The following is a 27,911-nucleotide window of genomic DNA, read 5'->3' as shown; positions in this document are numbered from 1 at the left end:
TATTATTTATGTAACTGATTGTCATGCACTTCAGATGTTTCCTATAAGTTCAATGAGGGGAAAGAAAGTATCTCTGAGCAGCTCCGGTGCAAACATGGACTCAGTTTGTGCTTGAGAGTGCAGTATCGGCCTACATCGATGGGAGGAGGGGTAGAGTTTCTGTTGTAGTGCTTGGTCAGGATATTTATTAAGATGTTATCATGCAAAACACTTTTTTCTTTCCCCTTCTATGTCTCTGTGTACTTACCGGTCAAACACCACAACGTGAAATCTTTGTGTAATAGTTTGTCTTTATTAACTACAGCAAAACAAAATTACATTTTATCATATCATGATAAAAATTACTGAAGCATTAAAGACATTCTCACTAGAAACATTAAAAAGACAATAAAATATTTTTGTAAAAAAATTGATTTGTATTCTGTATCTGCATAGAGAACATCGAGCACCACCATTCTTCATACGTCTGCATGGAAAGTTGTGACTGGTCTGTATTCACACTATATTTCTTAACTCAAAAAGAAGCCAAGTGGCTAATAGGTTTTTTAAAAAATTGAGGGAAAGGAGGAAGCTCTTCCCATGAGGCTTTGTGAACTCCTTGATTCGACTGACAGTGGCATAAAGATTAAGACTTTTAATGGGGTTGTGTTTTCTTCTCAAGAGAACACAGTGTGACTGAGGATCCCACCCCAAAACCTGCATACAGTGGCTCTGAGAACTTTGCACTGAACTTGTGAATGAGCTCCATGGATTCAGATACGGCATAAAAGGAGACCGAGTTTCCTGCGAAGTCGAGGTAAACGCCGATCCGTGTGGCTCGAGCCACGGCCACCAGGTCTTTGTTCAGCTTGTTGTGCCAGACAGAGTAGCCGGTGTCAGAGACCAGGAGGCTCCAGGACTTGTTGTTGTATCCAAGAAGGCTGTTGGAATTCTTGCCCTTCCGACTGATGCTTTTGAAGGCCACACCCACTGAGAACTCCCCGCCCCACTCCACCTCCCAGTAGTGGCGGAACCCACTCAGAGGCTCTCGACACAGAACCTGACAGAAGCCATCAAAGCGCTCTGGGTGGTCTGGGTAGAATTGAACTGTTCTTTTTCTCAGTATGCTTTGACCATCATCCGACAGAACCAGCTCTTTGTAGCAAGTGTTTGGGTCAAAGGTTAAATGACAGGCATCTGGGGGACAAAACCACATGTAAATGTACATCTAGTGTAAAAATCACTTTTTGACACTGATCCAATGAAAAACTTTTATTGTGCAACAACCACTAACAACTACTGATGACAGTACATACATTTTAAGAAGTCTGCTCTGGTTTTGGGCTGCTGGAAATCCACTCTTGCGGGCGCTGTGGACAAAACAGGACACACACAAAAAAAAAAAAAACATTACACAGTTTTTACCACTCAGACTCGATGCAGGCTTGCAGGGTAATGTACTCACTGTTGCTTTTTGGCGTACCTTTGAAACGGCCTCCAGTTCTTGGTATAAGTACGTAAACTGGAGTGTCACTCACTGTAAAAGTCAAGTTACATACATATCGTTTATTTGCATATTACACATACACTGGACGTTTGCTGGACGTTTATGCAGCATTATGCACTTATTACTTATGTGTGTTTAAGAGGTCATGTACAGTATATGTACAGTACCAAACTTGGAGGTCTTGCCCAGCTCCTTCTTGAAGATGTCATCCAGATGTTCCTTTGTGTCTGTGATGGTTTTGGTGATTGCTTCGAAGGAGAACTCCGGGTTGATAAGCACTTTGGGCACCATGGGGTCAGGAGTGGGTGATAGAGTGGGAAAACTCTAAAGAACACCAGACAGACAGAGTCAAAGAAATGTAGTGCCAGCTGTTTTTATGAATATAATATACTTAAATGTAAAGTGACATCCAAACATAGTTTTGTATTCCGGGTCCCTGGAAACGAGACCAAGGCTTGCCCTTGCACTTACTGTACCTGCAGGAAGTGGATGTTGTCCTCAGTTTCAACAATCACTCTTAGTTCTGCATCTCTGCGCTGGAGCTCATTCAGCTCCTGTTCCAGTCTCTCCACATAGCCCTGAGCCTGTATTTATCATTACACACACACACACACGTCAGCAGTTGTCCACGTTTGCTATATATATAAATGACAGCCTCCCTCACCTCCTCCGTGTGTTTCTCACTACAGTAATTCACACTGATCGAAATGTGTGGTTCAAAACGTTAGTGTTCCTTCCCTAGCTAGTGAAGACCTCCTCATTCCAGATTTGTAAAAGGGCTTACCTTGTTAAATATAAGGCACAGGAAATAGTTTTATAGTGTTTATCATTCGTTGTTACAGTTGTTACGAACCACAGTGTGTTGCATGGCGTCTCACCTGCCCCACGGCAGCCTGCAGGTTGGCCTGGATGACTTGGCTAATCTCAGTGTGCCACCGCTCCACTGTCTGCACCATCTCGGCAAAAGTTTTATCGCTGCTCGCCTGAGCTCGTTGCGCATTGCCCTGCATCCAAGGACACAGCAGACATCAAGTCATTTAATCTCCAAAATATTCAGTTGTGTCAATTTAGCCACTAGATCATGCATTTACTAGTTATATTTACTAGGTGTCATGTCTCACTTTGAGGACTTCCACATTATGCCGGAGCTCTTGAAGTTCCTTGTGTCTTTCTTGAATAATGTGCTGAATGGCGGCCTGTGTCATGACCAGAATTTTCTGTGAAGGAGGACAAAGAGTGCTCAAAATTGGGAATACATTTATAAATGTCATCATTCATGCTATTTATATGCTATGTTTGCACATGCTTCTGTATTCTACGTAGAAAACTTTGCTGACCATTAAAATGCTGGAAAAAAAATACTAAGGAGAACTGACTTATTAAAAATTACAGAAGTATTCAAATAGCCAATATGTTTTTTCCCATTTAAAGTTTTACTTTGTTCTAATAATTAATAGCTATCAATCGATCATGTTGGGAAAGAGATTGCAGATGTTCCAGTGCTTTCACCTGCTTCTCGGCACGCTCCTCCTCAGCGCCGACTATGTTGTGGCTGCGGTGCTCGCGCACCGTGCACAGCACGCAGATGCACATCTGGTCGGAGCGGCAGAACAGCTCCAGGGCCTTCTCATGCTGTGGGCAGATCTTGCGGTCCAGGTGGCCCGTTTCGTCCACTAGCTTGTGCCGTTTGAAGGTGACCGACTCATAGTGCGGCTTGATGTGTGTCTCGCAGTAGTAGGCCAGGCACATCAGGCAGGACTTGACTGCGCGGCTGCGACGTCCGGTGCAAAAGTCGCAGAGGGCCTCCCGTTTCAAGTACAGGGACTGTGTCTGTTCCGGGAGGGGACGGATGTCTGAAGGTCCCACATTGGGCACGTTCCGGTGCAAGACTGGCCGCGGCGTGAAGGTGGCATGGCACTGTGGACAACTGTAGATGCCCATGTAGTCGTACTGGTCCCAGTAGATCCTGATGCAGTCCATGCAGTAGGTGTCCCCGCATGGGATGGTCACTGGCTCCCGCAGTGTGTCCTCGCACAGGAGACATGTCTCTGGGAAGCCAGAGTCAGTCATTGTGACGTAGACTTCAGCACAGAAGACAACAGTAGTGTGCTCAGATACACACACTTGTACTTATAGTGTGACTCACACACATCTGTGTTTAGACATAAACAGGAATATGAGGGGGCGGGGTGCAGCCCAACCAGCATAAGATGCAAGAACGTTAGGAGTGGTGCAGGACGGAAGTGCACAGACCAGTTCTGTCTAAGGGCGCAGGCCTCGCTTCATTTTAAGGCGTGAAGGATCTTTTGGATTCTCAACGGCGCACATGTTGCCGTGTTTCATTTACAATGCTGTAAGGTAAACGGCCGTGTTTGATGCTTCCGCACGACAACGCGGCTGTGGAAGCGCTTCTGTGAAGAGCACTGAAGATGCGCAGTGTGTCGCTGACAAACACCTAACCCCAGCATTGCGGGCATGTGTTGATGACAAAATAGACCCACAGGCACAAACCTTACAGTTTTTCTCAAAGGGTAAACAAGGCTGGGTTACACTAAGGCTATTATGAAATATTTAGTGATAATTGTTTGCCCTGAACACTTTTATGCCGTTTCTTTATGTTATAGAAAGGAAAGCCTCACTCCCATGATGTCACCAAGCAGGAATAAAAATTAGTTGTGCAAAGTTTTAAAATGAATTTAAGTGAATGAAAATAAAATGAATGTATATGACTATGATTCTACCTAAAAACCCAAATATACTCACTGTAAACCTATACTAACAAAATTCGTTCATGATTTAATATTCTTCACACATGTTGCGCACAGAATCCAAAAAACAACATGTTTGTCCTTTTTCAATGTTAACATTGAGATAAAATATTATAAATGCATGAAGCCCTTCACATAGTGTCCTTTCTTGAGCCTCTGGCAGCATCTCAGTGATGTCTTGGTCTTCTCCACACCTCCACTTCTTTATCACTCAGTGAAGCCCTAATTGCATTGGCCAAACTGTAATTGGGTTTCAGTGACTAAGATGTGTGTGTAGCACAGAGGTGGTGTGAACCGCATGACATCGCTGGTGCCAGATCTTTTTATCCGACACGTGATGTAATCTAGCTAATTTGGTGTCACTACATAGAGGTGAAAAGATTATGAGATGTATTATATTTTGTTAAAAAAAAATTGCCTTGTGAGTTATTTGCCTGTTTAATTTGTCCGAAGGGATGGGCCGTTCTCCTTAGCTGCTGCTCACTAATTTAATAATGAATTTACTTATTAAAAACATATTAGGAAATTAATTTTTATTTGAATATTTTATCAAAAAAAGATGTTGGGACCAAAGAGTGTGTAATCAGCCACTCAACCACTTCTGTCCATAAACAAGCCACTTTAAATTCATCCATTTAGGCTGTGTGTAAATTATGAATACGGTCTATTGAGACAACAGGGAGTGACTCCATAGGGTGAGCGAGTCAGAGAGAGAGAGAGAGAGAGAAAAAACAAATGATCAAATGATAAGAAGATGTCGAAGGTGATGAACGGAGAAACAGAAGAACAGCAATCAAGAACGAGAGAAGGGAAAGAAGGGGTTTACAGAGAGAGAGGGCATGATGTCATCATTTGTGCTGGGCTGTGCTCTCTCTCCCCTCCCCCACCCCTTTCTTCTGTCCTTCTGTATCAACGCACACACGGTTGGTGAGGAAGAGGAGACTCCCCCAGACACACACACATACACACAGAGAAACAAAACAACATCATCTGAGCAGAACATCAGCATCATCACCAGGATTCCTTCACCTTCCTTCTCAGGTAAGCTTGCATTAATACATACACACAAATACACACACACACAAACGCAGCCACCAAACCACCGATACGCGCACACATACAAACACATCATCTTGCTTACTGCTAACCACTCTCTGCGTTAAGAGGACTATTAATGATATGACGTGCATTTTTTTCTATTGTTTTGTATTCAATGACTCGTATTCATATGAGTGACCTTGATATATCTTTGAAATATTCCATATCTATACTATGATTTCATCCTTAAATGTACTGAACTCATAAAAGACATGTTGTAAAAGATTGTGGAGCATTTGTGCACTATGCATTGCTCAAATTATAATTCAATTCTGTGACAGTTATAGTTACATATGGCATGTCTAGAATACAGCTGGTCAGTAAGGTAAACGAATCAGTTTAAAAAGCTTTCTGACAACAGGAGAAGCCATCCTCTAAGAGCATGATGCCCCATCCATTTTTCTGAAAATGGTTCTGCGTGAGTGTTTGAGAGTGTGTGAGTGATGCAGAGGCCATTAGTCAACATGACAGTGAATCAGTGTAATAAAGTAAATGTGCAGAGGCTCATGGGAGTAGAGTGGGGTGGGTCTGAACTGCTGCCAGTTATTTCTCATTGCAGCCATGACCCACCCTTTCCTATAACAACAATGCTGGATCAACCCTGAATAAATAAATCCGCAAGACATAGCAACTGGAGGCAATTCCTACTGTACAAATGCTGTCTTAAAATGAAGCTGAGGCCTCATTGGTCAGATCTCAGAAGACACCTTGTCAGTAAATTATGTTCCTCTCCGCTTGTCTGTCTCACCATTCGTGCCCATTAATCTGTCATCCATACAGAATGGCAGAGGGCTCAGTGTCCACAGCAGATGTTGAAATGGCATTCAAGAAATTCGCCATCCATGGAGACACGAAGGCCACAGGGAAGGAGATGAATGGGAAAAATTTTGTCAAAATGTGCAAAGACTGCAAAGTCATTGACGGGAAAAACGTCACAAGCACTGATGTGGACATCATCTTCAGCAAAGTGAAGTGAGCTTTGAATGCAATTATGCAGTCATCTGGCATCCATCAGTGTTTGATTTTCAATAATGCTGTAATGCACCGCAAATGTGAAATGTGAACCGAATCCGAATTCAATCAGAGTGTCAGACCGAATGATGGGTGTGTGCATTTGTCTTGTCTCTAGGCCGAAGTCTGTGAGAGTGATCACGTTTGAGCAGTTCACCCAGGCAATGACAGAGCTGTCCATGAAACGTTTTAAAGGCAAGAGCCAGGAGGAGGCGCTGCAGCTGGTGCATGGCCTCCTCCAAGGGAAGGAACCTGCCAATGTGGGCGTGACCGTGAGTACCAGTCAGCTGACTAAAACAGTTTTTATTTAAAGAGAAGCGGTCAAATCGGCCAGTCACAGTATGGGGATGGAGCGAATTGTGCGATAGTCAAAATTTTACTGGTTTTGTAACGTTTACACCACATTCTGCGTACATTGATTATGGGAGCATGCCATGTGACCAGCTTGATTTAACGGTTGGCATGAGAGAGACGAAGGTGGTGCAATAGCCTTGACGTTTCTCAGTAGGCTCTTTATAGTCACCAATATGTTGGGGTTTTTTTCCACTCCCAATAGTTTTCAAGGCAGTTTGTCTTACTTCTTTGTCAATCTGTTCCTCTACAGAAAGTAGCAAAGGCTGCTGCTGTGGACAGGTTGACGGACAGCAGCAAGTTCACTGGCTCTCATAAGGAGCGCTTCGACGAGTCAGGGAAAGGCAAGGGCAAGGCTGGCAGAGAGGACATCCCAGACACAAGCGGCTATGTGACAGCTTATAAGGGCCAAGGGTCCTATGAGAACAAGGTGAAAGAAGATGCCTGAACAAAAGAGGAGAGATTTCTCATTTAAATGATTAAGCCTTCCTTGTGAAAATGTTTATGTACATATAGTGGTTTTATAATTTTCACAAATGCCTGCTGTATTCCTTTCTAAACTTCTATATCAACCAGCACATCATACCACACTAACCTCAAAGATCCTCACCATGAACACATTTCACTTGTGCCCTTGAGTATGTTTATCACTGAAGACAAGTTTTCTAAAAGTATTCTAGCATTTTAACCTTGTGCCTTATTCACTTTATGCTATTAACACAAATCATTGCCCTATATTTACTTCCATTTGGATCTATCATATAATGTATGCATATTGAAGAATTAACAACTAAACTGGGAATGATGATGTGTGTGTGAAGAGAAAGTGTATCTCCAGTTTCTGGAGTGATGCATGGGGTTCAGATACAAAGTGATTGAGCTCAAGACAGCACTGCTTTCTCCTCATTCGTCTCTCGCTCTCTCTGTTTCTCTCGAAGAATGGCTGATTATCCCTGTATCTGTTCACTAATGCTCTTTCACTGTCCAATACAGCTATGTGAATTCTATTATTAAATGGGAACTATTGAATAAAGTCAATACTTATTTACAAAGTGGAATATGCTTTGTTGTCATATTTGCATATATTTAAACATCAGACAAAATGCATGACAAATCTCTGTTGCTGTTCTTCTTCACATTTTCACAAATTTTCTTCATCTCAGAAATGTTATTGTGCAGAGTAACTTATGTTATGTTTTTATTAAAGATGGCTAAGATTGATAGTCCATGAAATAGGGGTCAGTGTATCTCCAGTTCCTCCCTTACTCTCTACAGACTCCTTATAAATGCCTCCCTCAGAAAACAGATATTTTCCTTTCTTTTATGACATCACCATCTTGTTTGCCTAATTGGTGTATACATCTCCAATTGACCATCATTGACCAAACCCAACTGGCATAACAGGTAAATCTGGCTGATATTATTAAACTCGCAGGTACTTCAGTTGTTGTCAAACTCGCAATGACCAGTTCACACCTCGAGGAAGCTGCAGCGCTGGAAGGAGTAGGAAGGTAGGGAACTACTTTATTTACGCTTCCATTCGCTGACTGCATGTTAATGGCCATGAGGGTGGGGCATAAAAAAGGACTGATGGACAAGTACAGGAGGGGGTGCAATCTCTGTCACAAGACTTTGACACATCGCATATCTTTGACAAGGTGTCAAAAATGAATTAACAAATTTATTAAACATGAATTAACACAGCAACAAAACTACATATAACAATCACAGGGACTGTAAATCTGATAGATACATGTGAGTTTGGTAGGTTGGTCCCTTTTATTCTAGACAGCTAATTCAAGCCACCACAAGGATCCATCAAAACAAACAAATGTGGGTTATATGGGAGAATGGATTGACGGAAGCATGCAGGGAAAAACTGACAGGAAAGTCTTTTCTTTCTCTCTTTCTCTTTCAATTCTCAATTCTGGATGGTGTGCTGTGCAGTTGCTGCCCTCGTCTTGACTTTCTCTGTCCTTGCCTTTGTGAAACTGTATACTGTGCTTAGAAAAGTGCATTTCATTTCAAAGATATGTAGTGATAATAAATACTCTCTGCTCTGATATGTTAAGTTCGGAAATTCAATATCTTACTGACCTTCAAACACTCACACACTGTTTACAGAATGTCAGGGCCTTTACCTCACAAGAGAAGCCTCTTCTAACACAAAATCTCTTGTAGCAAGTCTGCTGTCCCTATTAATTTCCCTCATTTAATCGCCACATGGAAACAGTAAAGCTGGCCGTGAGCAGAAGGAATTACTGCCATTACCTCAGCTGCTCTGTGATAACTGTGCTTAGCCTCTTGTCGGGTGTCACAGCATCACTTAAAGCAAGGTTCAAAAGGGAACCACAAGGTTCACAAGGGAGCAGATCTCGAATGGTATTTTCATGTCCCCATGACTGGTTGAAATGTTAAAAGTGAAAAGAATAGTTTATAGTCTGTATTCATATTCATACAAAGGAACAAACATATTCCTGTTGTTTTAAATAAATAAAAAATGACCAGATTTGGAAAGTCAGGTTGCAAATTGGTAGGAAGAGGTCTTGTTTTTGAAATAGCAGTTATTTGTGCAGTGATAGATATGATCCTCTAGGTGGTATGTGTGAGTTGAAAATGCATTGTTTCTCAGAAGAAGGTGTGCCAACAGAAACACACAGAGAGAGGGCCTGTTGCATTGTTAAACATGCAGCACACACACAAAAATAAGAAAATTCTATCGACTACGCAGAATGTACTGTACACCCTCTTTGATATTGCCTTAATTGGTGTTTTGACTATGTTCTTAGTTTGTGTTTTGGCCATATTCTCTCCAAAATATTTTGAGATAAACAGGTTTATTTGAGGCATGGATTTCAGGTCTCAACATGTGCGCGTGTCCCGTTTTTAAAAACCTGTTTTTCTTCTCCCTCTCTGTGCTCAAATGCCTTTAAGATGCTCCATCCATGACTTTAGTTCTCCATTGCCAGTAACTGGTGTGATTTAAATAAGGACAATAGAGGCAGCATAGAGCATTTGTTCCATTGCATTTCAACACTTTAGGGGGAAACACAGTAAACGCATGTGACAAGGTAACATAAAACCGCTTCAGATTGGTTAGTTATGTAACGCTAGTATTGCATAACTTTATCTATGCATATGTGAAAAAAAGCAGCGCACACACAAGCAGGTACACATTAAGAGCAATATTAACCTAAACAAAAGGGTAAAAAATAGCGAGGGAAAACAGGAGGAGGGCGAGGTCCATCAAGGACCATCATTATTTTCTACTTCATCGTTGGCTGTCTGTGAGCAATACTCGACTCTCAGCGATTAGGGAGAGCGAACAAACATGCAGCCAGCTGAAGTGACTGTCTGAAGACAAGCTCAGGTCTTCAGGGCACCTCACCTACACCAACTTGTACTGCAAGCAAGCAAAGCAAGAACGAATAAGACAAGCAAGGCTTACTTTTGAATTTCGATGACAAGCATATTCACAGGAAGGTAAAGCTTGCCAGAAGGTTCCTGGCTTAAAGATCTGGCAGATTTTGTTTTCAGTTACTTCTCTGCCGCTGGGCCTGTGGTTAACAATGACCCTGGTAGAGTATTGTATTTTCGAAACACAAAAAGCAGATGATAGGGAAAAAAATCTTGCATCCTGACCAGCTGTGAAGCTCATTCACCTCAAAAGATGAATAGATGAGGTCTGTTTTTAATTTGTATGTATGTATATATGTATATATGTATATGTATATATATATATATATATGTGTGTGTGTGTGTATAATGATTTGTAAAGATATATCCCAAATATGTTCCTGCCAGCTATCTCTGGCCTGCTTGCTGAAAGGGCCATGATTTGGGAGAAGTCCAGTTTCTATTCTTTTTTTATTAAACTTTTTTTATTAAACCCCCTTTTATTTAAATCCATGATTTAAACACAGATTTAGGTTTCTGTATGGTCTTAAAGGGCTTGATATAAGTTTGAAGGTACTAGTACTTTCAGATGTGTTCTTAAAAAGATATGATGTCTGGCATCACATCAATCAGTGCTAGACTTCTCCTAGCAGTCCAGGATTAATCTGGTGAGAACGTAATAAATAACCCTGAGTGTCTCCAGGGAGACTGTCCCTGTAACTACTGATTGTAAGTCACTCTGGATGAGGGCGTCTGGATAACTCTGGATAAATGCCGCAAAGGTGTAAAATGTAATGTAAAATGTAAACAATAAAATCTTAATGAAAAAGTGGATGCTGTCGCAGCTGATCATTTTAGTCAGACTATGATGCCAGCTTCGCCTTTTTTCCGGAAGGTGATGTCACCTTAGGTGATGGAACATGAACCCAACTGGGTGTGTCTACATCATTCAGAATTGTGTGGTTAACTGGGATTGTCTATTTAACACATTTACACATACCACACAGAAGGACACATCCTAGCTGCCATATTCCTTCCAGAGCACATTTTTATTCCCTTATTAAAGATTCCAGGCCCGCAGTTGACATGACTGATTGCCGTGTCTGCGCGTTGGGACGGGTGGAAGTCTTCCCATCTCCCTCCTCCTGTAATTACCACACTCTGCCCACCCCCTCCAGCCCGTCCTCCATTCCTCATTCACGCCTCTGGCATTCCTCCGTCCCCTCATTCACTCTGTTCGGATCAGACAGGGTGGTAAAAACTGCGCATTTTGAGAATTCCTCTGTTCCTCAAGCCCCTTGGCAACTGTTTCTACTCCCATATAAGGAGATGTTACAATTCAGCAGGAAAGCAAGAAAGGGCACGCCCAAAAAAAGGAGAGACAGAGAGAGAGAGAGAGAGAGAGTCTAAAAAAGTGCATTGCCTTTTATGGCTTTGGTTTCCTCCCCAACTCCTTCCATCCCCTTTCTCGTTTTCTCTGTCTCTGTTAACTGTGATGTTAGTACAGGTCTGTTCTTTTTAAGACTGCACTCCTACGAAGGAGGACTCTGCACTCGCGCGCTCTATTAAAGGGGAAGAGGACCTGCTAACTCTCTCTCTCTCTCTCTCACACACACACACACACACACACTAACACGCGCCTCTGCAGAGGGGAGAACACACCTCGACTCAGGAAGACAGACCCACTTCTCACCACTTCTCCAGTGCCGGATTTTCTCCACACCACTGTGAGTATAAAACACCTGTGCCTACAGTCCCTCTAACTGAAGGCTCAAAACTAGTGCTGGTTTTCAACTCTTCTCAGCGACCGAGCTCCGGACGGGCGCGCTTTGACTGGAATTTCTATTGTTTTCTTCTTTCTCTCCATTGTCCTTGTGGATGTTGTCCTTTCGTAGACAGGGCTGCTTCACATCCTCTTGACTCTGTGACGTTCATGATTTGCTCTGTAGAAAAGTGGCATTGAGACAAACTGACGTGGGCCAGACAAGTGAAAAAGATTTTAAGTTTCAAGGCAAATTTATACCCCCCCTGTGACTCGTGACCAGGTCTCACACGGAGATGGAGTAATGTTTGTGTGCAACGACAACTATCAAGTGTGCCTTCTCTAAATGATGCAGTAACTCACTCTCTGTCACACACTCACACATCCTCTTTGCCATCTCTCTTCAGTTTTCAATCCCCCTAAACTGAGTATGCAAGGCCGGATTAAAATCACAGAGGGGATTTTGCATTTTCTTAAGTGAGTGAAAAATGACTCAAGAATGGAATTTTACAAACACAGATGACAAAAACTCAATGCAAATCACAAAAGACAATTTAATGATAAAGCAAAGACCAGGATTTGGTTGTGTATAATAAAACTGTATGACAAAGGGCTTAAAAACAGGCGGGGGCTACGATTGTGATTTACTATGGCCGGTTGCTGTGGCTACATGCTGGAAAGGGTGGGACCAGTGCAGTCCTGTTTGAACATGCAAGCATGTGGCCTTCATCACAGCCAAGCTTGCTGCCAGGAACGACGGCCCAGTTACACAAAGGCCCTGTCTTCACCCCACTCGGTCCAAATGGAGGCATTCCAGGCGTCCGGGCCAAACCGCGGCTAACGGACGGAGTCAGACGACTCTAATTACCGATGCTGAAGTGCGCCCTCATTGTTTGAGTCACTGCAAGGCAGGACAGGCATGCAGCTACGCATGATGTGACGAGCAGCAAAGTGAAGGAAGCAGAGAAAGAAGCCAGAATGCCAGTGCCAATGAATTTAATACAGCCGAGCTGCTGCTTTTAAATGTCTAGCCGTTTTTGCCTAAAGCCTTTTTTTGATACGTCTACATTCACTGCAGAATTAATGCCATGGCTCCTTTCAAACATGAACTCAAAACTTGTGCTTGGCTCTGTTTATCTTTCACTCGGGCATGCTGTGGCTGATCTGTAGATTGGGAATGTGCAATCAGAGTGAACTGAGCAGAGAAAAGGGGAAAGAGAGGGAGAGAGAGAGCAAGCGAGAGAGATTAGGAAATCAGTATTTACGAGCGTGTTTAGAGCTGTTTTTGTTAAGATCTGTCTCAAGTGGTGACTTCATGGGACAGGCACTCAGGGAGATGTTTTCCTCTGAGGGAGGCCCTTAGCCACAAAGTTCAGGGTCTGGGAGAAGATGACACTAGCGGGTGCTGGGGGGTGTTCGTTCCCAGTGTTGGCGCTTGGTTTGAGGTGACCTTTAGCGATATTCAAAAGGACAAAATTCCTGTGCTGAGCCTCCTCGCCCTTCTCACACACATACATTGATTAACAGGATGGGAGCAGGCCTAGAGAAAGCACAGAAATGTTGCAACATCTTCCGGCAAAGTAAACCAGAGGAAGGAGTGGACCTCTGATAAACACTTAAAGAGACACACACAAGTGAGAGAAAACCCCTATGGAAATGTGTTATATCCCTTGGGAAAGAACTCTCTGTGTATATGCTTGGAAGGTTAAAATACCATATAGTTGCTCTATTGTCTTGCTTCAGCTTTAGGCAAATAAAAAATGAACTTGTAGAACTGTGCAATGTGTGTGTGTGTGTGTGTGTGTGTGTGTGTGTGTGTGTGTGTGCTTCCTGTGTTTGTGCAGTCCACCTGTGATTTTATCGAAAAACCCCACCCTTTTCCAAAACACGCCCCAGCCAATGCTAACATATTCTGATAGGTTATCCATTCGATTCAGTTGGACTTAGCTCAGCTCAATGAAAAGCCATTCTGATGTATCCCTTCTGTTTCACATAATAGTTCTTATAACGGTTAAGGAGGATCCTGAGGAAATTAAATAGTTGTTAAGCATAGGACAACGATGGTTTTCAATCTTTCACTTGATTATCTGGTGTATCTGTGCATGTGTGGGAGAGAAAAGGAAAGAGAAAGAGAGACAGAGGAAATGAAAGGTGAAAGAGAAGCAGCTGTCATCGGATGCAGTGGTAAGGGGGGGACAGGAAGAGGCCCAGAGCCAACATAAACTTCACATTTCCTAAGGATTTCCTAACCTTTGACCAATGGGGCATGCTGATGTCGACAGTGCGTAAATGGGTAGATAAAGACTATAAAGTTAAATGGGAAAAGAAATGATCCTGTCAAACAATTTCAGTTATTTTATTAAATAGGCACATTATGCTAAACAGAAGCAAAATATATTATTAGATCCTGTTTTTGAGTGCTAAAAAAATGAAAAATGGATTACCTATGGTCTCTTGCAGTGCTCAGCAAGGGTATCTGTGAAGCAATCTGTTGGAGCGTCTCTGGAATGTTGCCACGCTTCAGTGTACTTTGGCACATTCTTTATCTCCTACATGATGTGTTGGTTTAATGGGCTGAACGGCTTCTTATGGGCATGGAGCAGATTGACCACAGTGAGCCAGTGAATGTAGCTACATGCAGGCAGCGCATGGTTACTGACGTCAATGCGTACCCCCATCATCCCCATGACAAGACAACATTGACAACCTCACAAGGTCCCCTATAGATTTTGTCATTGTGTTGCATTCCTGCCTCCTGGATGCATGCTCAGGCACAAACACACTCACAGGCAATAGTCAAACTTCAGCAGACTCACATTACAGAGAGTTTCCTGGGGTCTTTGCCAATTTTGAGGGTGTGTCTCATTGGACTTTTTTCCCCCTCCAAGGTTATGAAATCCTAGCAAAAAAAATCATATACAGCTACTGCGGGACGTAAATACACTGCAATAATCTGTTGCATTAAATCCATTAAAAAGTGTTGTGATTTAGAATCAGTACACTAGGACAATTGAACAATAGAATGTCAATAACAAAATCTATAATTTTTTTTGGGCAGAGTGAGGCTCACAGCATTATCTCTTTTCATTTAAAACTTTCCAAAAATGTATTAATAATAAATACAAAATGTATTATTCTATAACAAATGCAATGTTACGACTATATATGTCGAGATCGTGTTATGATCAAAGCACAAAATAACATCTGCAACCATTGATAGCTAGCAGCTATAAAGCTAGCCATCATTGGCCATTTATTACAAATAGCTTGTGACAAAACTTCATTTTAGTTCTTCACCCAGCCCTACTCATGTGTTGATTGTTTGTTGCCATGGCAAGAAAGAGGAAGTTGTGCAAGCTGTGGCCTGATACACAGCGTACTTGAGTGAACTATTCTGCACTGCCTCTGCACTTGAGTTCACCCATTTTTCTGTTGGTCAGGATGTACTTTAAGTCGTTTGTTTTGTTGCAGGACAGCTCATCACTTACACGTGACTCTAGTGTTGACTCTGATAACACTTCTAACGTTTTTTAGCCCAGTTCTGCATTTATTTAGGATCCGTGAGGATGAAACATTGTTTACAGCATCAGAACAGAAGTATCAAAAATTACTACAAATTACTATAAGAAAATGCTATCTAATAACAAATGGTATTAAATGTTTGACCTATTATGGCCTCAATTAATACACTGTTATCTGTTGTTGAATTGTTTAATTTGCTGATGCACCAGATACTCAATGATTCTGAATTTGAGCAGTTATATTGCTTATATAAGTGCAACTGTTTTCAGCCCTTCTAAAACCATTGCAAAATGGTTTTCTAACAATCAATGAAGCTGACAGAAAAGTGACAGACTTTAGTTAATGAACACAGCATTACATTGGAACTCAAGATTAATTGCTGCTACATGTATGCAGATTTTCCATTATTAACAGAAATTTCCAGCTATCGGAGTTATTAACTATGTTAAAAATGTCTGGACAGGATTTTTGTATAGTCAAAACAAAACATTTGTTTTCTATCAGCAGTTTAGACATTTCTTAATTTGCCTGTGTTATTTATAATATGTGCTAATAGAGAGTCTATAGACTTTAACTAAAATGGAAGGCTTAATGGTCATACTAATGTTCATCTTAGACTATTTAAAAAAAAATCACCCTTTCTTCCATTCAGTATGCAGTGAATTTTTTTTTTATGATCAAGGATTCTGTTACACGTTTCTTCCAGAATCTTTCCCTCTATGTATGAACTTCCCGTCTTCAATGTGTTAAAACTGTAAACTTTTCTACACAGAGCAAAAACTCCAGTTATGGCAAACAAAGGCCCAGCATATGGTCTGAGTCGTGAGGTGCAGAGCAAGATTGATAAGAAGTACGACCCTGACCTGGAGGAACGCCTGGTTGACTGGATTGTCGCCCAGTGTGGAGGGGAAGTGAGCAAACCAGCAGAGGGCAAAACAGGGTTCCAAAACTGGCTCAAGGATGGATGTGTGAGTGTTTTATTCTATTCTTATATATTGTTATTTGTGAACTAATGTGCAATAAACGCTGTGCATGAAAGGAATATGTTCTGTTTGAGTATGAATATTTAAATGAGAGACAGATAACCTACGCATGCAAATAGTATGCAAATGACTTTCCTGCTTTCTATATTTTAGCATTAAGTCTTTGTTCATTGTCCTCCAGGATGTATTCATGTCTATTTATGTGTAATTCTCTCTCTCTCTTCCTCTCTCAGGTGTTGAGTATGCTCATCAACAGTCTCTACACTGGCCCTAAACCGATAAAGAAAACTCAGAGTTCTCCAATGGCCTTCAAGCAGATGGAACAGATCTCTCAGTTCCTCAATGCTGCAGAACGCTATGGCATCACCAAGACAGACATGTTCCAGACTGTCGACCTTTGGGAGGGTGGGTCCATGAACCCTCACCTCTTTTCAGCAGTTGCATGAGTGGCTGGAGGGGGAGGAATAATAATGTATTGCTGTCCTTGTATGTTAATGCTGTGTGTCCTCAGGAAAGGACTTGGCCGCTGTACAGCGGACATTGATGGCATTAGGCAGTCTGGCAGTCACCAAGAATGATGGCTGTTACCGTGGTGACCCAAACTGGTTCCACAAGTAAGTAAAACCATATTTCCTTCCCATTTCTGTCTTTGTCTGATACTGGGAGCTACTCAGAACACAGAAAAGCAAAAACATAACTCTAGAAGCACATAACTGGCTATACTTTATGTCAGAAAAAAATGCTATTAATATGCTATTAACAACGTACAGGAAAGCACAGGAGAACAAGCGAGAATTCACGGAGGACCAGATGAAGGAGGGTCAGAGTGTGATTGGCCTGCAGATGGGCACCAACAAAGGAGCTTCTCAGGCTGGCATGACAGGATATGGTCGACCCCGGCAGATCCTGTGAGGTCACAAATTCCAACCTGAATTCTCTCTCAGCCATTCCGTGAAACTGGAGCAGACCAAAAGGACACCCATGCAAACACACACACACATACACACACCACTTACACGTGCCTATTCATACATACGCATACATGTGATGACCAAAGACTGTTAGTTATTAGATCAAATAAATAAAACTGGGGATACATTGCACTGCAAATATGCACAAATGAATCTCATTCCACACAAAGAAAGTTACATATGCATTCCAAAAACAGTCATATGCATTCCAAAATCCTTATATTTTGAACTGATTGGTTTTTCAGGCCTACGTGTCAGAGCTCAGTATTTTTGTACATTGTGTGTTGATATTTCATGATTCTAAAATAAAAAAACCTTCTTCTGTTTATGTGTCTGATAATAACATAATGAATCACATAAAAGTAAAAGAAATAGCAAACAAAACAAAAGAACTTGTTGTCCTTCCTTGGACCACTTTTGGAGGCAATCACCACATGCCGGGAGTCCTTACACTTACCCATGGGTCCAAAGAAACCGAATGAAACATGAATTATTGCAGAAAATTAACAGAAGATAGATTATGATGTGTCAGACATACATTCAGAATGTAACTGAAAGCAGGGTTTACCCTTTATTAATGTTATTTTTCAGTTTTATGGAAACACTCTCATACTCAGTGAATGTTCCTAAGCAACAGTCAACACAACAACATTTTCAAATAACACGTATTGACACAGACACTCATTTTAGTCATGTATCATTATTAGGAATTGACAGAATGTGTTTTTGTGGTAGAATAAAGTCTGATAAAGATATCTGCCTGGATTACTTAATATGTGTAAACTTTCTGCCACCAAAGCAGTGACATAATCTGGCGAGTCAACAATGACAGAACTTCCCCACATCCATCCTCTATCCATCAAAGCAATCTTGTATTTTTTTTTCATTGTTTAATGTCATATTCATATGATTTCACATTCTGAATTTTTTGTTACCATTTCCTCAAATTTAACATTAAATTATTAAATTATTTTAATGCGTTTTGGTTGATGCAAAGGTGTTAAAGGCCAACCATTAAAGGACTAATTGGCACTAAATACATCTGATTACCAAATTACATCTGTTTAATATTGTGATCCATTTAATTTCTCCTGAAATATTTGTGTGTTGTCTTTAAAGTTGGCATTGCTGTCAGTGCAGTTATATGTCGTACATTGTGAATTTGAATTAAAATTTTATTTTATGGCCAACATATTGCTTGAGAGAGCAATTTCTAGAAAGCTGGGTCAAAAAGCCATTTTCTAGTTTATGTAGAGTAAAGTAGAGTAAAGCCCAGCTTTTTTAGAGGCACTTTGTGCAGAATGATGTCTGCCATCTTCTGGTAAAAGCTGAGCAGTGCCCTGTATTCATATGACTAACATCAGACTAATATCAGTGGAGCTTGTATATTTTTTAATATATATGCATTGGGTGGGGTGGTAATAGCCTAGTGGGTAACACACAAAATCATAGGTTCAACCCCACTTAAAACCATTGTGTCCCCAAGCAAGACACATAACCCTGAGCTGCTCCAGGGGAACTAGCCCTGTAACTATTGATCATACGTTTCTCGGGATAACGGAGTGTTGCAAATTCCAGAAATAATAATAATATTTTTTTAAATGTGCTAAAAAAAACAGCTTTAAAAATGGGCATACCCTTTTAAAAAATGTGGGTTTTCAGGCAGCAGGTGATCTTGGAGGGTGTTCCATAGGCAGGGAGCAGCTGAGCAAAATGTCATATCCCCCATTGTGTGGATCTTTTTGAGGAGATAGATGGAGGACAAACAAAGAGAGTGTGAGCATATCTGAGGAGATCCTTGAGGTATGTAGGGGCAGTTCCATAAACATAATGGTGAGACCTTATATTCAATATGGAGCCAGTAAAGGGTTTTGAGGCTTTTTAATGTGGTTACATTACAAATCCAGTTCTTTCTTTATATTCAGAATCAGAAAACTTTACTAATCCCGAAGGAAAGTGCTTATGCTACAACTGCACAGAGGTAAAGACATACAATGTACATACTTGTTGTATGTACAAGACATACAGTGAGTGCACAGAGAGAATTAGAGACAGACATACATTTATGATTATAAATAAAATAATCATAATTAGCCTAGTGGTTAATGTAGTGGCCCCGTAATCAGAATGTTGCCGGTTCAATTCCCAAGGGGCCACTGAGAAAAGCACACTGCTCCAGGCTCCCACTGCTAACCAAGGATGATGGTTAAAAGCAGAGGAGTCACCGTGTGCTTCACTTTCAGTTGCACAGAAGAACAGCAGCAAAGGAATCGTATTGCCAACCCCATGTTGTTTACAGCCTTACAGAGAGAGACAGAGAGACGCGTTAAAACGTCTGATAGCTGTGGGAAGGAAGGATTTCCTGTGGAGATCAGTGGAGCATTTCAAACTCCTCCGCCCGTCCACAGCGCCGTGCGCTCAGCTTTCGCAGCATCCTCCGCTCCGCCACAGTCTCCAGCGTGTCCAGTTCTACTCCCACCACGCCGCCAGCCGGTTCTCCCCAGCACACCACAGCATAGAATGTGCTCAAATCTCACAACCACAGTCCAAAAACTGCCAAAACGTGCGTGGTTTCATCTCATATTTTTTTAGCAGTTTTAACTTTTAAGTTATCAGTTTCAGTGAGCGTTATGATATCGATAAGAATCGCCACATTTTCGCTGAAGCAAAAAAACAGAATAGTAGTGAAAAGTAAGAAATATACACATGGTCGATTCGGTACTGCTTTTCAAATGCAAGTTTAACACTTTATAATGAATAACAATTAATTATTAATTACTATTATTATCTCTCCTCGACTGCACAAGTGAAACAAATTGGGCGGATTTGGCAACCGCGTTTCATCCGTAGCCTACGAGAAGAAGTGAGCTAACCGGTTATAATGAGCAGGTGAAGAATAAGGCAACATTAGCAACTATTCTAAAAGAACAGAAACCCACGGCGTTGTCGGACGGACAGAGTGATGGCAGAGTTTGAGGGTTTCACGACAGAAGAAGACGACGTACGGTAAGTAATTTACGACGCTGGCGAATCGCCGAACGGCCGACGGCTGGAAGGACGTCTGTTGTGAAATGAGCAATCGGCATTTCTTCTGGCAGCGAAGCTTCCGAGTTGGGCCGTTTGTGTTTTGATCCGTGTGCGGAATGGGCCTTTGAGGATTTTGTGGAGTGGAGTGAGGGCGACGGTGACGGTATGGGTGTCGGAAGTGCAGAAGTTCAGACAAGTTCAGAGGCTGCGGAGCAGATCAGCCAGGTACATGCAGAGCTAACAAGGCTACGTTCCCAAATATTTTACTTCGTTGAACTCTAGACGAAGCTGGTTTGTTTCGTTTTCACAGACGGGAGTCATGTTGACGCTAGAGAAGGAAGTGAACACAGACCAGGACTGGGAATCCGCAGTGGTAAATTATGAAAAGATGAGTTTATGGTATCCAATGTATGGCTAGTCTCTGTGACTGTGTGTATTCACCTTGTCTTGTTTTGTTTGTTTTCTGGCTTTGCCTCGTTCCTTCTCATCTCAGCGTTCAGTGGTAGAACACGGTGTGACTCTCGCCAAGCAGTATGAAGAGATGAAGAAGCGGGAGGACGAAGAGAAAGCCGAGCATGAGAGACTGATAAGCAGCTTAGAGCGAAGACGAGAGGAGGGGAAACGAGAGCATGGGGTACACACAGTCACTTGACAGTCACTTGTCGTATGCTTTCGGGTGAGGGGATGTAGACTGATGTCTCGTCGCTGTTGTTGTGTTTGTGGCCTAGCGGCCAGAAGTGATTGAAAGTGAAGGAAGTGGACCTGTAATCAGATGGTTTCCGGTTTGAATCCCGGGCCGGCAAGGTGCCACTGAGCAAAAAGCACCGTCCCCACACACTGCTCCCCGGGCACCTTTCACGGCTGTCCACTGCTCACTAAGGGTGATGATTAAAAGCAGAGGACACATTTCATTGTGTCACTGTGTGCTGCAGTGTTTCACAATGACAACTACTTCACTTTCAAATGCTTCCAGTTCAACCATCAAGCAGACTCACCGAAATATCAAGTCCTGATGACTTGCTGTTGTTTTTGCTGTGAATTATAATTAAATACTTAGTTGTGGTTTCCATAGAGCCTCATTGAGAAGATTAACTCGCTGCAAGTGAAGCTGGAGCTAAACAGCAGCAGGATGACTCGCAAAAACTTCCTCAGCAAGCGACAAGAGCTGTCAACAGAGAAAGGACGTCTAGAGCAAGATTGCAAAAGGCAAGGCAAATATATGTATATAGTGTAGTGAATGATGTATAGATTGATTTTGATTTTACTCCCCTATTATTAACTTTGTGTGTGATTTTTATCCATTAGACTGACCCAGGAATTGGAAGCAACAAACAAGAAGCTGAGTACCCTCACAGACGACCAGGAAAAGTAAGCTTTCGCAAGTAAAGATCTGTGATGAGACTGCCCATATAGGTTTTGTTGAACTGTGGGTGCATTAGGAGTCAGTAATTATTTGGGAAAACCTTCATATGAAGTTCTGTGGATGTGAATCTAATGATATATGCAGACTGGTGTGGGAGCGTGAGATTGCGGAGCTCCAAACAGAGATCAACCAAAAACGTAAACAGATGGAGGAAGCCACTCACTTGGCTCTTCAAGATGAGGTACTGTCCATTGCTGTGTGACTCATGCAAGACTAGTAATCCTGTATTTGTTAACAGTTTTGTGATTTGATGTGTATATATGGTGTTTACTTAGTTTGCTGCTATTGAACAGCAGTTAAACAAAATATAACTTTACTAAGCAATGGCTTTGGTGCACTGAAAAGTGGTGCATTTGTACAAACAAAATCACTTTGTCAGTTTACAGCTTGTCTGGTAATCGATTTTGCAAATGAGTTGATGCAACATCTTAAGTCTTATTTATCATTGCAGATAAGACCTGTGTGCTCACACTCATTTGCTGGTTTTAAATAAGTTCAAGTTGAGCTTTATTGTAATTTCAGCTACATTTATGTTTGACAGTACATAGTGAAACGAAACAATGTTTCTCCAGAACCTGGTGCTACATGCAGCATTGTAGCTCCGACAAACTGACGTAAGGGGCTACATAAAGATAACATTTTAAGTAATATGAAACAAAACATTGAAAACTAAGAAGAGACTGTGTGGTGCCAGTGCCTAAGACTCCACATCCCAAGGACTTCAACAGCTACAGGCCGGTGGCTCTGACACCCCGCCTGATGAAGACCCTGGAGCGGCTGACCTTGGCGCAGCTTCAGCCCCTGGTGAGCTCATCACCGGACCCACTTCAGTTTGCTTACCAGCCTGGCATTGGAGTGGATGATGCCATCATTCACCTCCTACATCATTCTCTCTCTCACCTGGAGAACTCTAGGAACACTGTGAGAATCATGTTCTTGGATTTCTCCAGTGCTTTCAACACCATCCTACCCACAATCCTCAAGCTGGAGTACACAGGAGTGGTCCATCACCTCGCCACATGGATCTTGGACTACCTCACTATCCGACCACAGTATGTGAGAACTCAGGGCTGTGTGTCAGACAGGGTTGTCTGCAGTACGGTTCTGGCGCCGTTCCTCTTCACCATCAGACTTCTACAACTCCACCAACTGCTTCCTGCAGAAGTTCATGATGACTCTGCTATAGTTGGCCTCATCACTGATTGGGATGACAGGGAGTACACAGAACTGACACATGACTTTGTGGACTGGAGCCAGCAGAACTACCACCAGATCAACACAGGAAAAAACAAGGAGCTGGTGGTAGACTTCCGCAGGCACAAACATCCACCACTGCAACCACTGAACATCCAGGGTATGGACATTGTGGAGAGCTACAGGTACAAACTGGATTGGACTCACAACACAAACGCATTTTATAAAAAAGGGTAGAGCAGGCTGCACCTGCTGCGGAGGTAACAGCATCTCTTCTGGGGACAGAAAGAGGCTGAACAGGCTGATCCGGAGGGCCAGCTCTGTTCTAGGACGTCCTCTGGACCCAGTGGAGGTGGTGAGTGACAGGAGAATGGTGGCCAAGCTGTCATCCCTGTTGAATAACATCTCCCACCCCATGCAGGAAACTCTGACAGCACTGAGCAGCTCCTTCAGTCCCAGGCTACCGCACCAACGATGTGGGAAGGAGAGGTTCAGAAGGTCTTTCCTGCCAACCGCTGTCAGACTGTACAACAAAGACCTCATAGTTGACCACACACACAGAGACAAACACACACTGGCACGCAAACACACATCAAATACACCACAGAAGTTACCAATTGTACATGTGAAGATATTGATTGTATATTGTGTAGCTAAATACATATACATATTAATTTTTTTGATGCTATTACCTTTGTTCTATCCACTTTCTGCTGTGACAAATGCAATTTCCCACTTATCCTATCCTATCTTATCCTAAAACCAGTGAAAAGAATGCTGAAGGTGCAAAGTAAAAAAATATTGCAGATGCTGTACTAGTGCAAATACTGATGTAAAAAAAGAGGTTGTGTGTGTCAGTTCAAAGAGAAAAGTCCCTGAGAGGTCAGATCTACCACCTTCTGATTTAAGGTGCAAAGCTAAAGTATTTGGGAAGTGTGTTGCTTTGCAGCGTTAACCCCTGTTCAGGAATTCTGTTTTTCTGTGTCTACAGATCGCTGCTGTGGAGATGCAGAGAGAGGTGATCGTTTCACAGGTTGAGGACTGGATTGCAGAGGCAGATAGATACCTGCATGCACTTAAGTAAATCATGATTGTGTAATTGAATGTTCTATTGTCATTGCAATAATGATGGTTGGATAAGGGAATGTGGCCTTGTGCCTCATTTTTGTGTCCTGTTTGATGGGGAAGTCATTGTTTTTAGCTGGAAAGTTCTTTTACATTCCAGTCAGCTTAATGTACAAAAGAAATTGGAAACATACTTCATTTTTATTGTTACACATTCATTTCAAAGGGTGGCAAAATTTGTGTAATGTGTTTTTGTTAATATTCATTTCTTGATAAGGGATTAGTTTAGTTTGTCTTTTGTGTGAACAAGGGTACTTTTAACTTTTTTTTTTTTTTTTAGAACCAGTAGTAGTAGGGCACTGTATATTTACATGTTTAGCATCTAACAGATGCTCTTATATGTGAATATATTACCTGAATTTTATTTACCTGAATTTTCATTTAAGGTCTTTTGTATGAACATCTTCTGTAGGCAGGACCCATCCCAGCAGTATTTGCTGCAGAGACTAAAATGGGAGAAAAATGTGGCATGGGCACGCAGCGTGGTCGGGCAGATTCAGGTGAGTGTGCATTTCAGATGAGTACTGCAGGGTAGAGTTCAATATTTCTGGCTAAATTATTTCTCATATTTGGTGTAATTTGTGTTATTTAACTCTATGGAATTCAGACCCATAATTCAGTTACAGGTAGTAATGTTGCATATTGTTTGTATATGAGAACAAAAATGAAAACTATTGTATAGTTTCATATTGGGGGGCGTGGTCAAACATCAATATATGACTTGAAGTTTAAACAGTGCTGTTTTTTTGTAGCTTTCAGCAGATTTAGATTTTCTCTTACAGAATAAGTTCAATGAGAATCTCCAACTTCTCCATCAAGGTCAGCTGCTGGAGAATCTCCCGAAAATCTCTACCCCAGCTCTGCCACACATCCCTTTGGTGAGAGTGTGAATGTAGGCATTCATGTGTGCATGTAGTCCTTGTTTTTCAAAAATGATTCTGAAATTGTAATTGACCCTTTAATTTAGCATTTCCATGGTTATGTATTTCCAGCTTAAATTTTTTTATCATGTTTTTTTTTTTTTTTTTTTTTTTCTGCAGCTGGAGTTGTCAATGAGTGCATTGCACTCTTTCCCCCAAACGATGTTGTACGCTCACTCAGAGCAGTCCTTGCCTTCAGTACCCATCACCACATCACTACCTCAGCCTTCCTCTGTTCTGGTCCCTGCACCCTGGACTGTTCCACCCATCTCCCCACCTTTGCCCTCAGCCACTGTGCCAAACTTTCTCCCAGCTATGGGAAACTCACACCAACCATCCACAGCATCCCAGATGCCCTTGACAGGCACCCCTGTTATAATGGGTGTGCCAAGCAGAGCAATGCCACCTCCTCAGGCACCTGCTGCAACAACTGCCCAGCCATCAGCCCATGCCCCACTTCTTCCAGCTAACCCTGCCCCTGCTGGCAAACTGGATAAATTTCTGGACCGACTGGGAGTTCGTTTTCCGCAAAGCACCAGGTACTACTGGACTGACCTCCTACACATTATACTGATTTGCACATTTAAATGAGTTATGAGTTTACACAGAAACGTTGTTGTTCATTTCATATGAATGTACAGGAAAAACCTGTAAGAAGCAGATGAAAATTGATATATTGGTTCTGTATATTGTGGCAAAAACAATATGCCTGTTTATTAATTTGCTTGCTTCAGCTTTTTCCTCTACATTCGTATAAAATTACCTGGCAGCTCTAAATTGGCTTTTGTTTTGAAGATTGGAATCTGTGTGCAGAATAAAAATGACTTTTGTAGTGAATGCCTGTAGTCCAGTCATTGCCCTGGTGTTGAATGTTCAGGACAGTCACTGTACTGATCTAGAGAATAAGGCTGTTTCCCATGTGCTCTTTGGCAGGCAGCAGATCATGACTGCACTACAGCAGATTAAAACAGCCCGGGGCACAATGGCAGGCCTGTCTGAGGAAGAAATCAGCCAGCAGGTGGCACAGAGGCTTGCAGAGAATGAGAAACTGGTAAATCCATGAGCTCACATTCGTACTCTTAGCAGTGGCAAACCAGAGGAGTAATAATTTTCATGCAGTTAGTTTGTGTGTGTGTGTGTATACAGTACAGGCCAAAAGTTTGGACAAACCTTCTCATTCAATGTGTTTTCATTATTTTCATGACCATTTACATTGATAGATTCTCACTGAAGGCATCAAAACTATGAATGAACACATGTGGAGTTATGTACTTAACAAAAAAAGGTGAAATAACTGAAAACATGTTTTACTTTACTTTACTTTACTTTACTTTACTTAACTTAGCAGACGCTTTTATCCAAAGCGACTTACAATATTCTAGTTTATCCAAAGCGACTTTTATATTCTAGTTTCTTTAAAATAGCCGCCCTTTGCTCTGATTACTGCTTTGCACACTCTTGGCATTCTCTCGATGAGCTTCAAGAGGTTGTTGCCTGAAATGGTCTTAAAGGAGTTCCTAGAGGGGCACTTGTTGGCCCTTTCGCTTTCACTCTGCGGTCCAGCTCACCCCAAACCATCTCCATTGGGTTTAGGTCCGGTGACCATGGAGGCCAGGTCTCCACTTTTTAAGTACATAACTCCATGTGTTCATTCATAGTTTTGATGCCTTCAGTGAGAATCTACCAATGTAAATGGTCATGAAAATAAAGAAAACACATTGAATGAGAAGGTGTGTCCTAACTTTTGGCCTGTACTGTATATGTATACATTTTATTAATGTGTATGTCAGCCCCTGTCAGCATGTAACCTTTGAATGTGTGTGGAATCATTGCTCTGATAACAGATCACCCTTTAACCCTGCTCGGTTTTAGGTACTCGGGCCTATTGGGCCTCCAGCTGGAACCAGGGCCTTGCTTAACCCGGTAACTCTGCCTCAGCCACCTCCAGCTCAGTTTCAACGTCCTATATGTGGCCCAAATAGACCTGGAGTAGGCCAGGTCTTCCACACACGACCTCCACGGGTAAGTGACTCTTTGGAAATGGGTAGATTGAGCCTCAATGGATAAATTCTTCTGCTATTTTTTCTTTGTAGTATTTTGATTCTGGCAGACATTTTGTGTTAGTTGTGTAAGCTCATCATCCCATGCATCTCATCTGTTATCTGTTCCCTTCCTGCCTTTGTTGTCTTTTCTCAGTCAGCGGCTCCTGCCAGTCGTAAACTCTGCCTGATGTGCCAGAACCATGTAGATGCAAGCAGTCAGTATGCTTTAAGCTGCTCTCATACATTACACAAAGAGGTAAGAACTGTGACCTTCCTTTCTCAATGTTAATAATACTGGAATAAGAACGTGTGATGTTTAGAAGCATTTTTCTTTCTAAGACGTGTGTGCTTTTTTGTGTTTTAGTGTATCCGAGTTTGGCTACAAACCAGCAAAAACAACTCCTGTCCCTTTTGTCCAAGCAAGTGAATCAATTCTCTTGCGGGTGTCATGCTGGATCCAGGCAGTGTGACTACTGATATTAAGTGGCACTTCTATTATTAATTTGGATTATAATAAACTGTGTATGAACAGATTCTTTTGAAACAGGAATTTCTTTTTAAAATGTTATTTTGTGTAATATCAGATGTTAATATTTGAATTAATAGAATTTGTCCTTAAACTTTTTTTTTTTTTTAATAAAAAAATGTATTTCTTTTTATGATAAATTTGGTTTAGAACTTTGTCATCTTTTTACCATGTAACTTCACATGAAACTAAAATCACAGTCTCACCGTGTTGTTTGTATAATAAAGTATTATGAAGTGTCACTTTGGGCATTTTTTTTTCCACCCTTCTGTGGAAGGTATATGTGCCTGGATGCTGGTACTTCTG

The 27,911-nt window shown here is 41.8% G+C and overlaps 4 protein-coding genes across 4 annotated transcripts; 3 read left to right on the top strand and 1 right to left on the bottom strand.

Annotated features, from left to right (window-relative positions):
* Positions 1-490: 490 nt before the first annotated feature.
* ftr84 (finTRIM family, member 84) lies at positions 491-3,572 on the bottom strand. The gene is made up of 8 exons (XM_028983971.1): positions 2,996-3,572; positions 2,608-2,703; positions 2,365-2,490; positions 1,963-2,070; positions 1,654-1,810; positions 1,463-1,516; positions 1,296-1,349; positions 491-1,176 (listed from the first exon to the last, which is right to left on the bottom strand). The coding sequence occupies exons 1-8, from the start codon at positions 3,554-3,556 to the stop codon at positions 635-637; spliced, it is 1,698 nt and encodes a 565-aa protein (XP_028839804.1). The 5' UTR covers positions 3,557-3,572; the 3' UTR covers positions 491-634.
* A 1,438-nt stretch (positions 3,573-5,010) lies between these two features.
* Positions 5,011-7,772, top strand: tppp2 (tubulin polymerization-promoting protein family member 2). The gene is made up of 4 exons (XM_028983435.1): positions 5,011-5,295; positions 6,133-6,324; positions 6,482-6,635; positions 6,968-7,772. The coding sequence occupies exons 2-4, from the start codon at positions 6,134-6,136 to the stop codon at positions 7,160-7,162; spliced, it is 540 nt and encodes a 179-aa protein (XP_028839268.1). The 5' UTR covers positions 5,011-5,295; position 6,133; the 3' UTR covers positions 7,163-7,772.
* Positions 7,773-11,593: 3,821 nt separating this feature from the next.
* On the top strand, positions 11,594-18,103 carry LOC114792373 (transgelin-like). The gene is made up of 5 exons (XM_028983434.1): positions 11,594-11,837; positions 16,167-16,362; positions 16,611-16,782; positions 16,889-16,991; positions 17,148-18,103. The coding sequence occupies exons 2-5, from the start codon at positions 16,183-16,185 to the stop codon at positions 17,287-17,289; spliced, it is 597 nt and encodes a 198-aa protein (XP_028839267.1). The 5' UTR covers positions 11,594-11,837; positions 16,167-16,182; the 3' UTR covers positions 17,290-18,103.
* A 2,095-nt stretch (positions 18,104-20,198) lies between these two features.
* On the top strand, positions 20,199-27,847 carry LOC114792525 (RING finger protein 214-like). Its single transcript, XM_028983755.1, has 15 exons — positions 20,199-20,354; positions 20,447-20,600; positions 20,686-20,748; positions 20,869-21,009; positions 21,448-21,581; positions 21,681-21,743; positions 21,883-21,979; positions 23,984-24,072; positions 24,530-24,617; positions 24,900-24,995; positions 25,158-25,576; positions 25,971-26,088; positions 26,910-27,059; positions 27,234-27,335; positions 27,444-27,847. Exons 1-15 carry the CDS (start codon positions 20,311-20,313, stop codon positions 27,504-27,506), a joined length of 1,821 nt encoding a protein of 606 aa, XP_028839588.1. The 5' UTR covers positions 20,199-20,310; the 3' UTR covers positions 27,507-27,847.
* The last annotated feature ends 64 nt before the right edge of the window (positions 27,848-27,911 follow it).

This window comes from Denticeps clupeoides, chromosome 6, assembly GCF_900700375.1.
Source record: "Denticeps clupeoides chromosome 6, fDenClu1.1, whole genome shotgun sequence".
NCBI classification, from domain to species: Eukaryota; Metazoa; Chordata; class Actinopteri; order Clupeiformes; family Denticipitidae; genus Denticeps; species Denticeps clupeoides.
The sequence above is the reverse complement of the archived record's forward strand: the minus strand, read 5'-3'. Positions and strand labels throughout refer to the sequence as shown.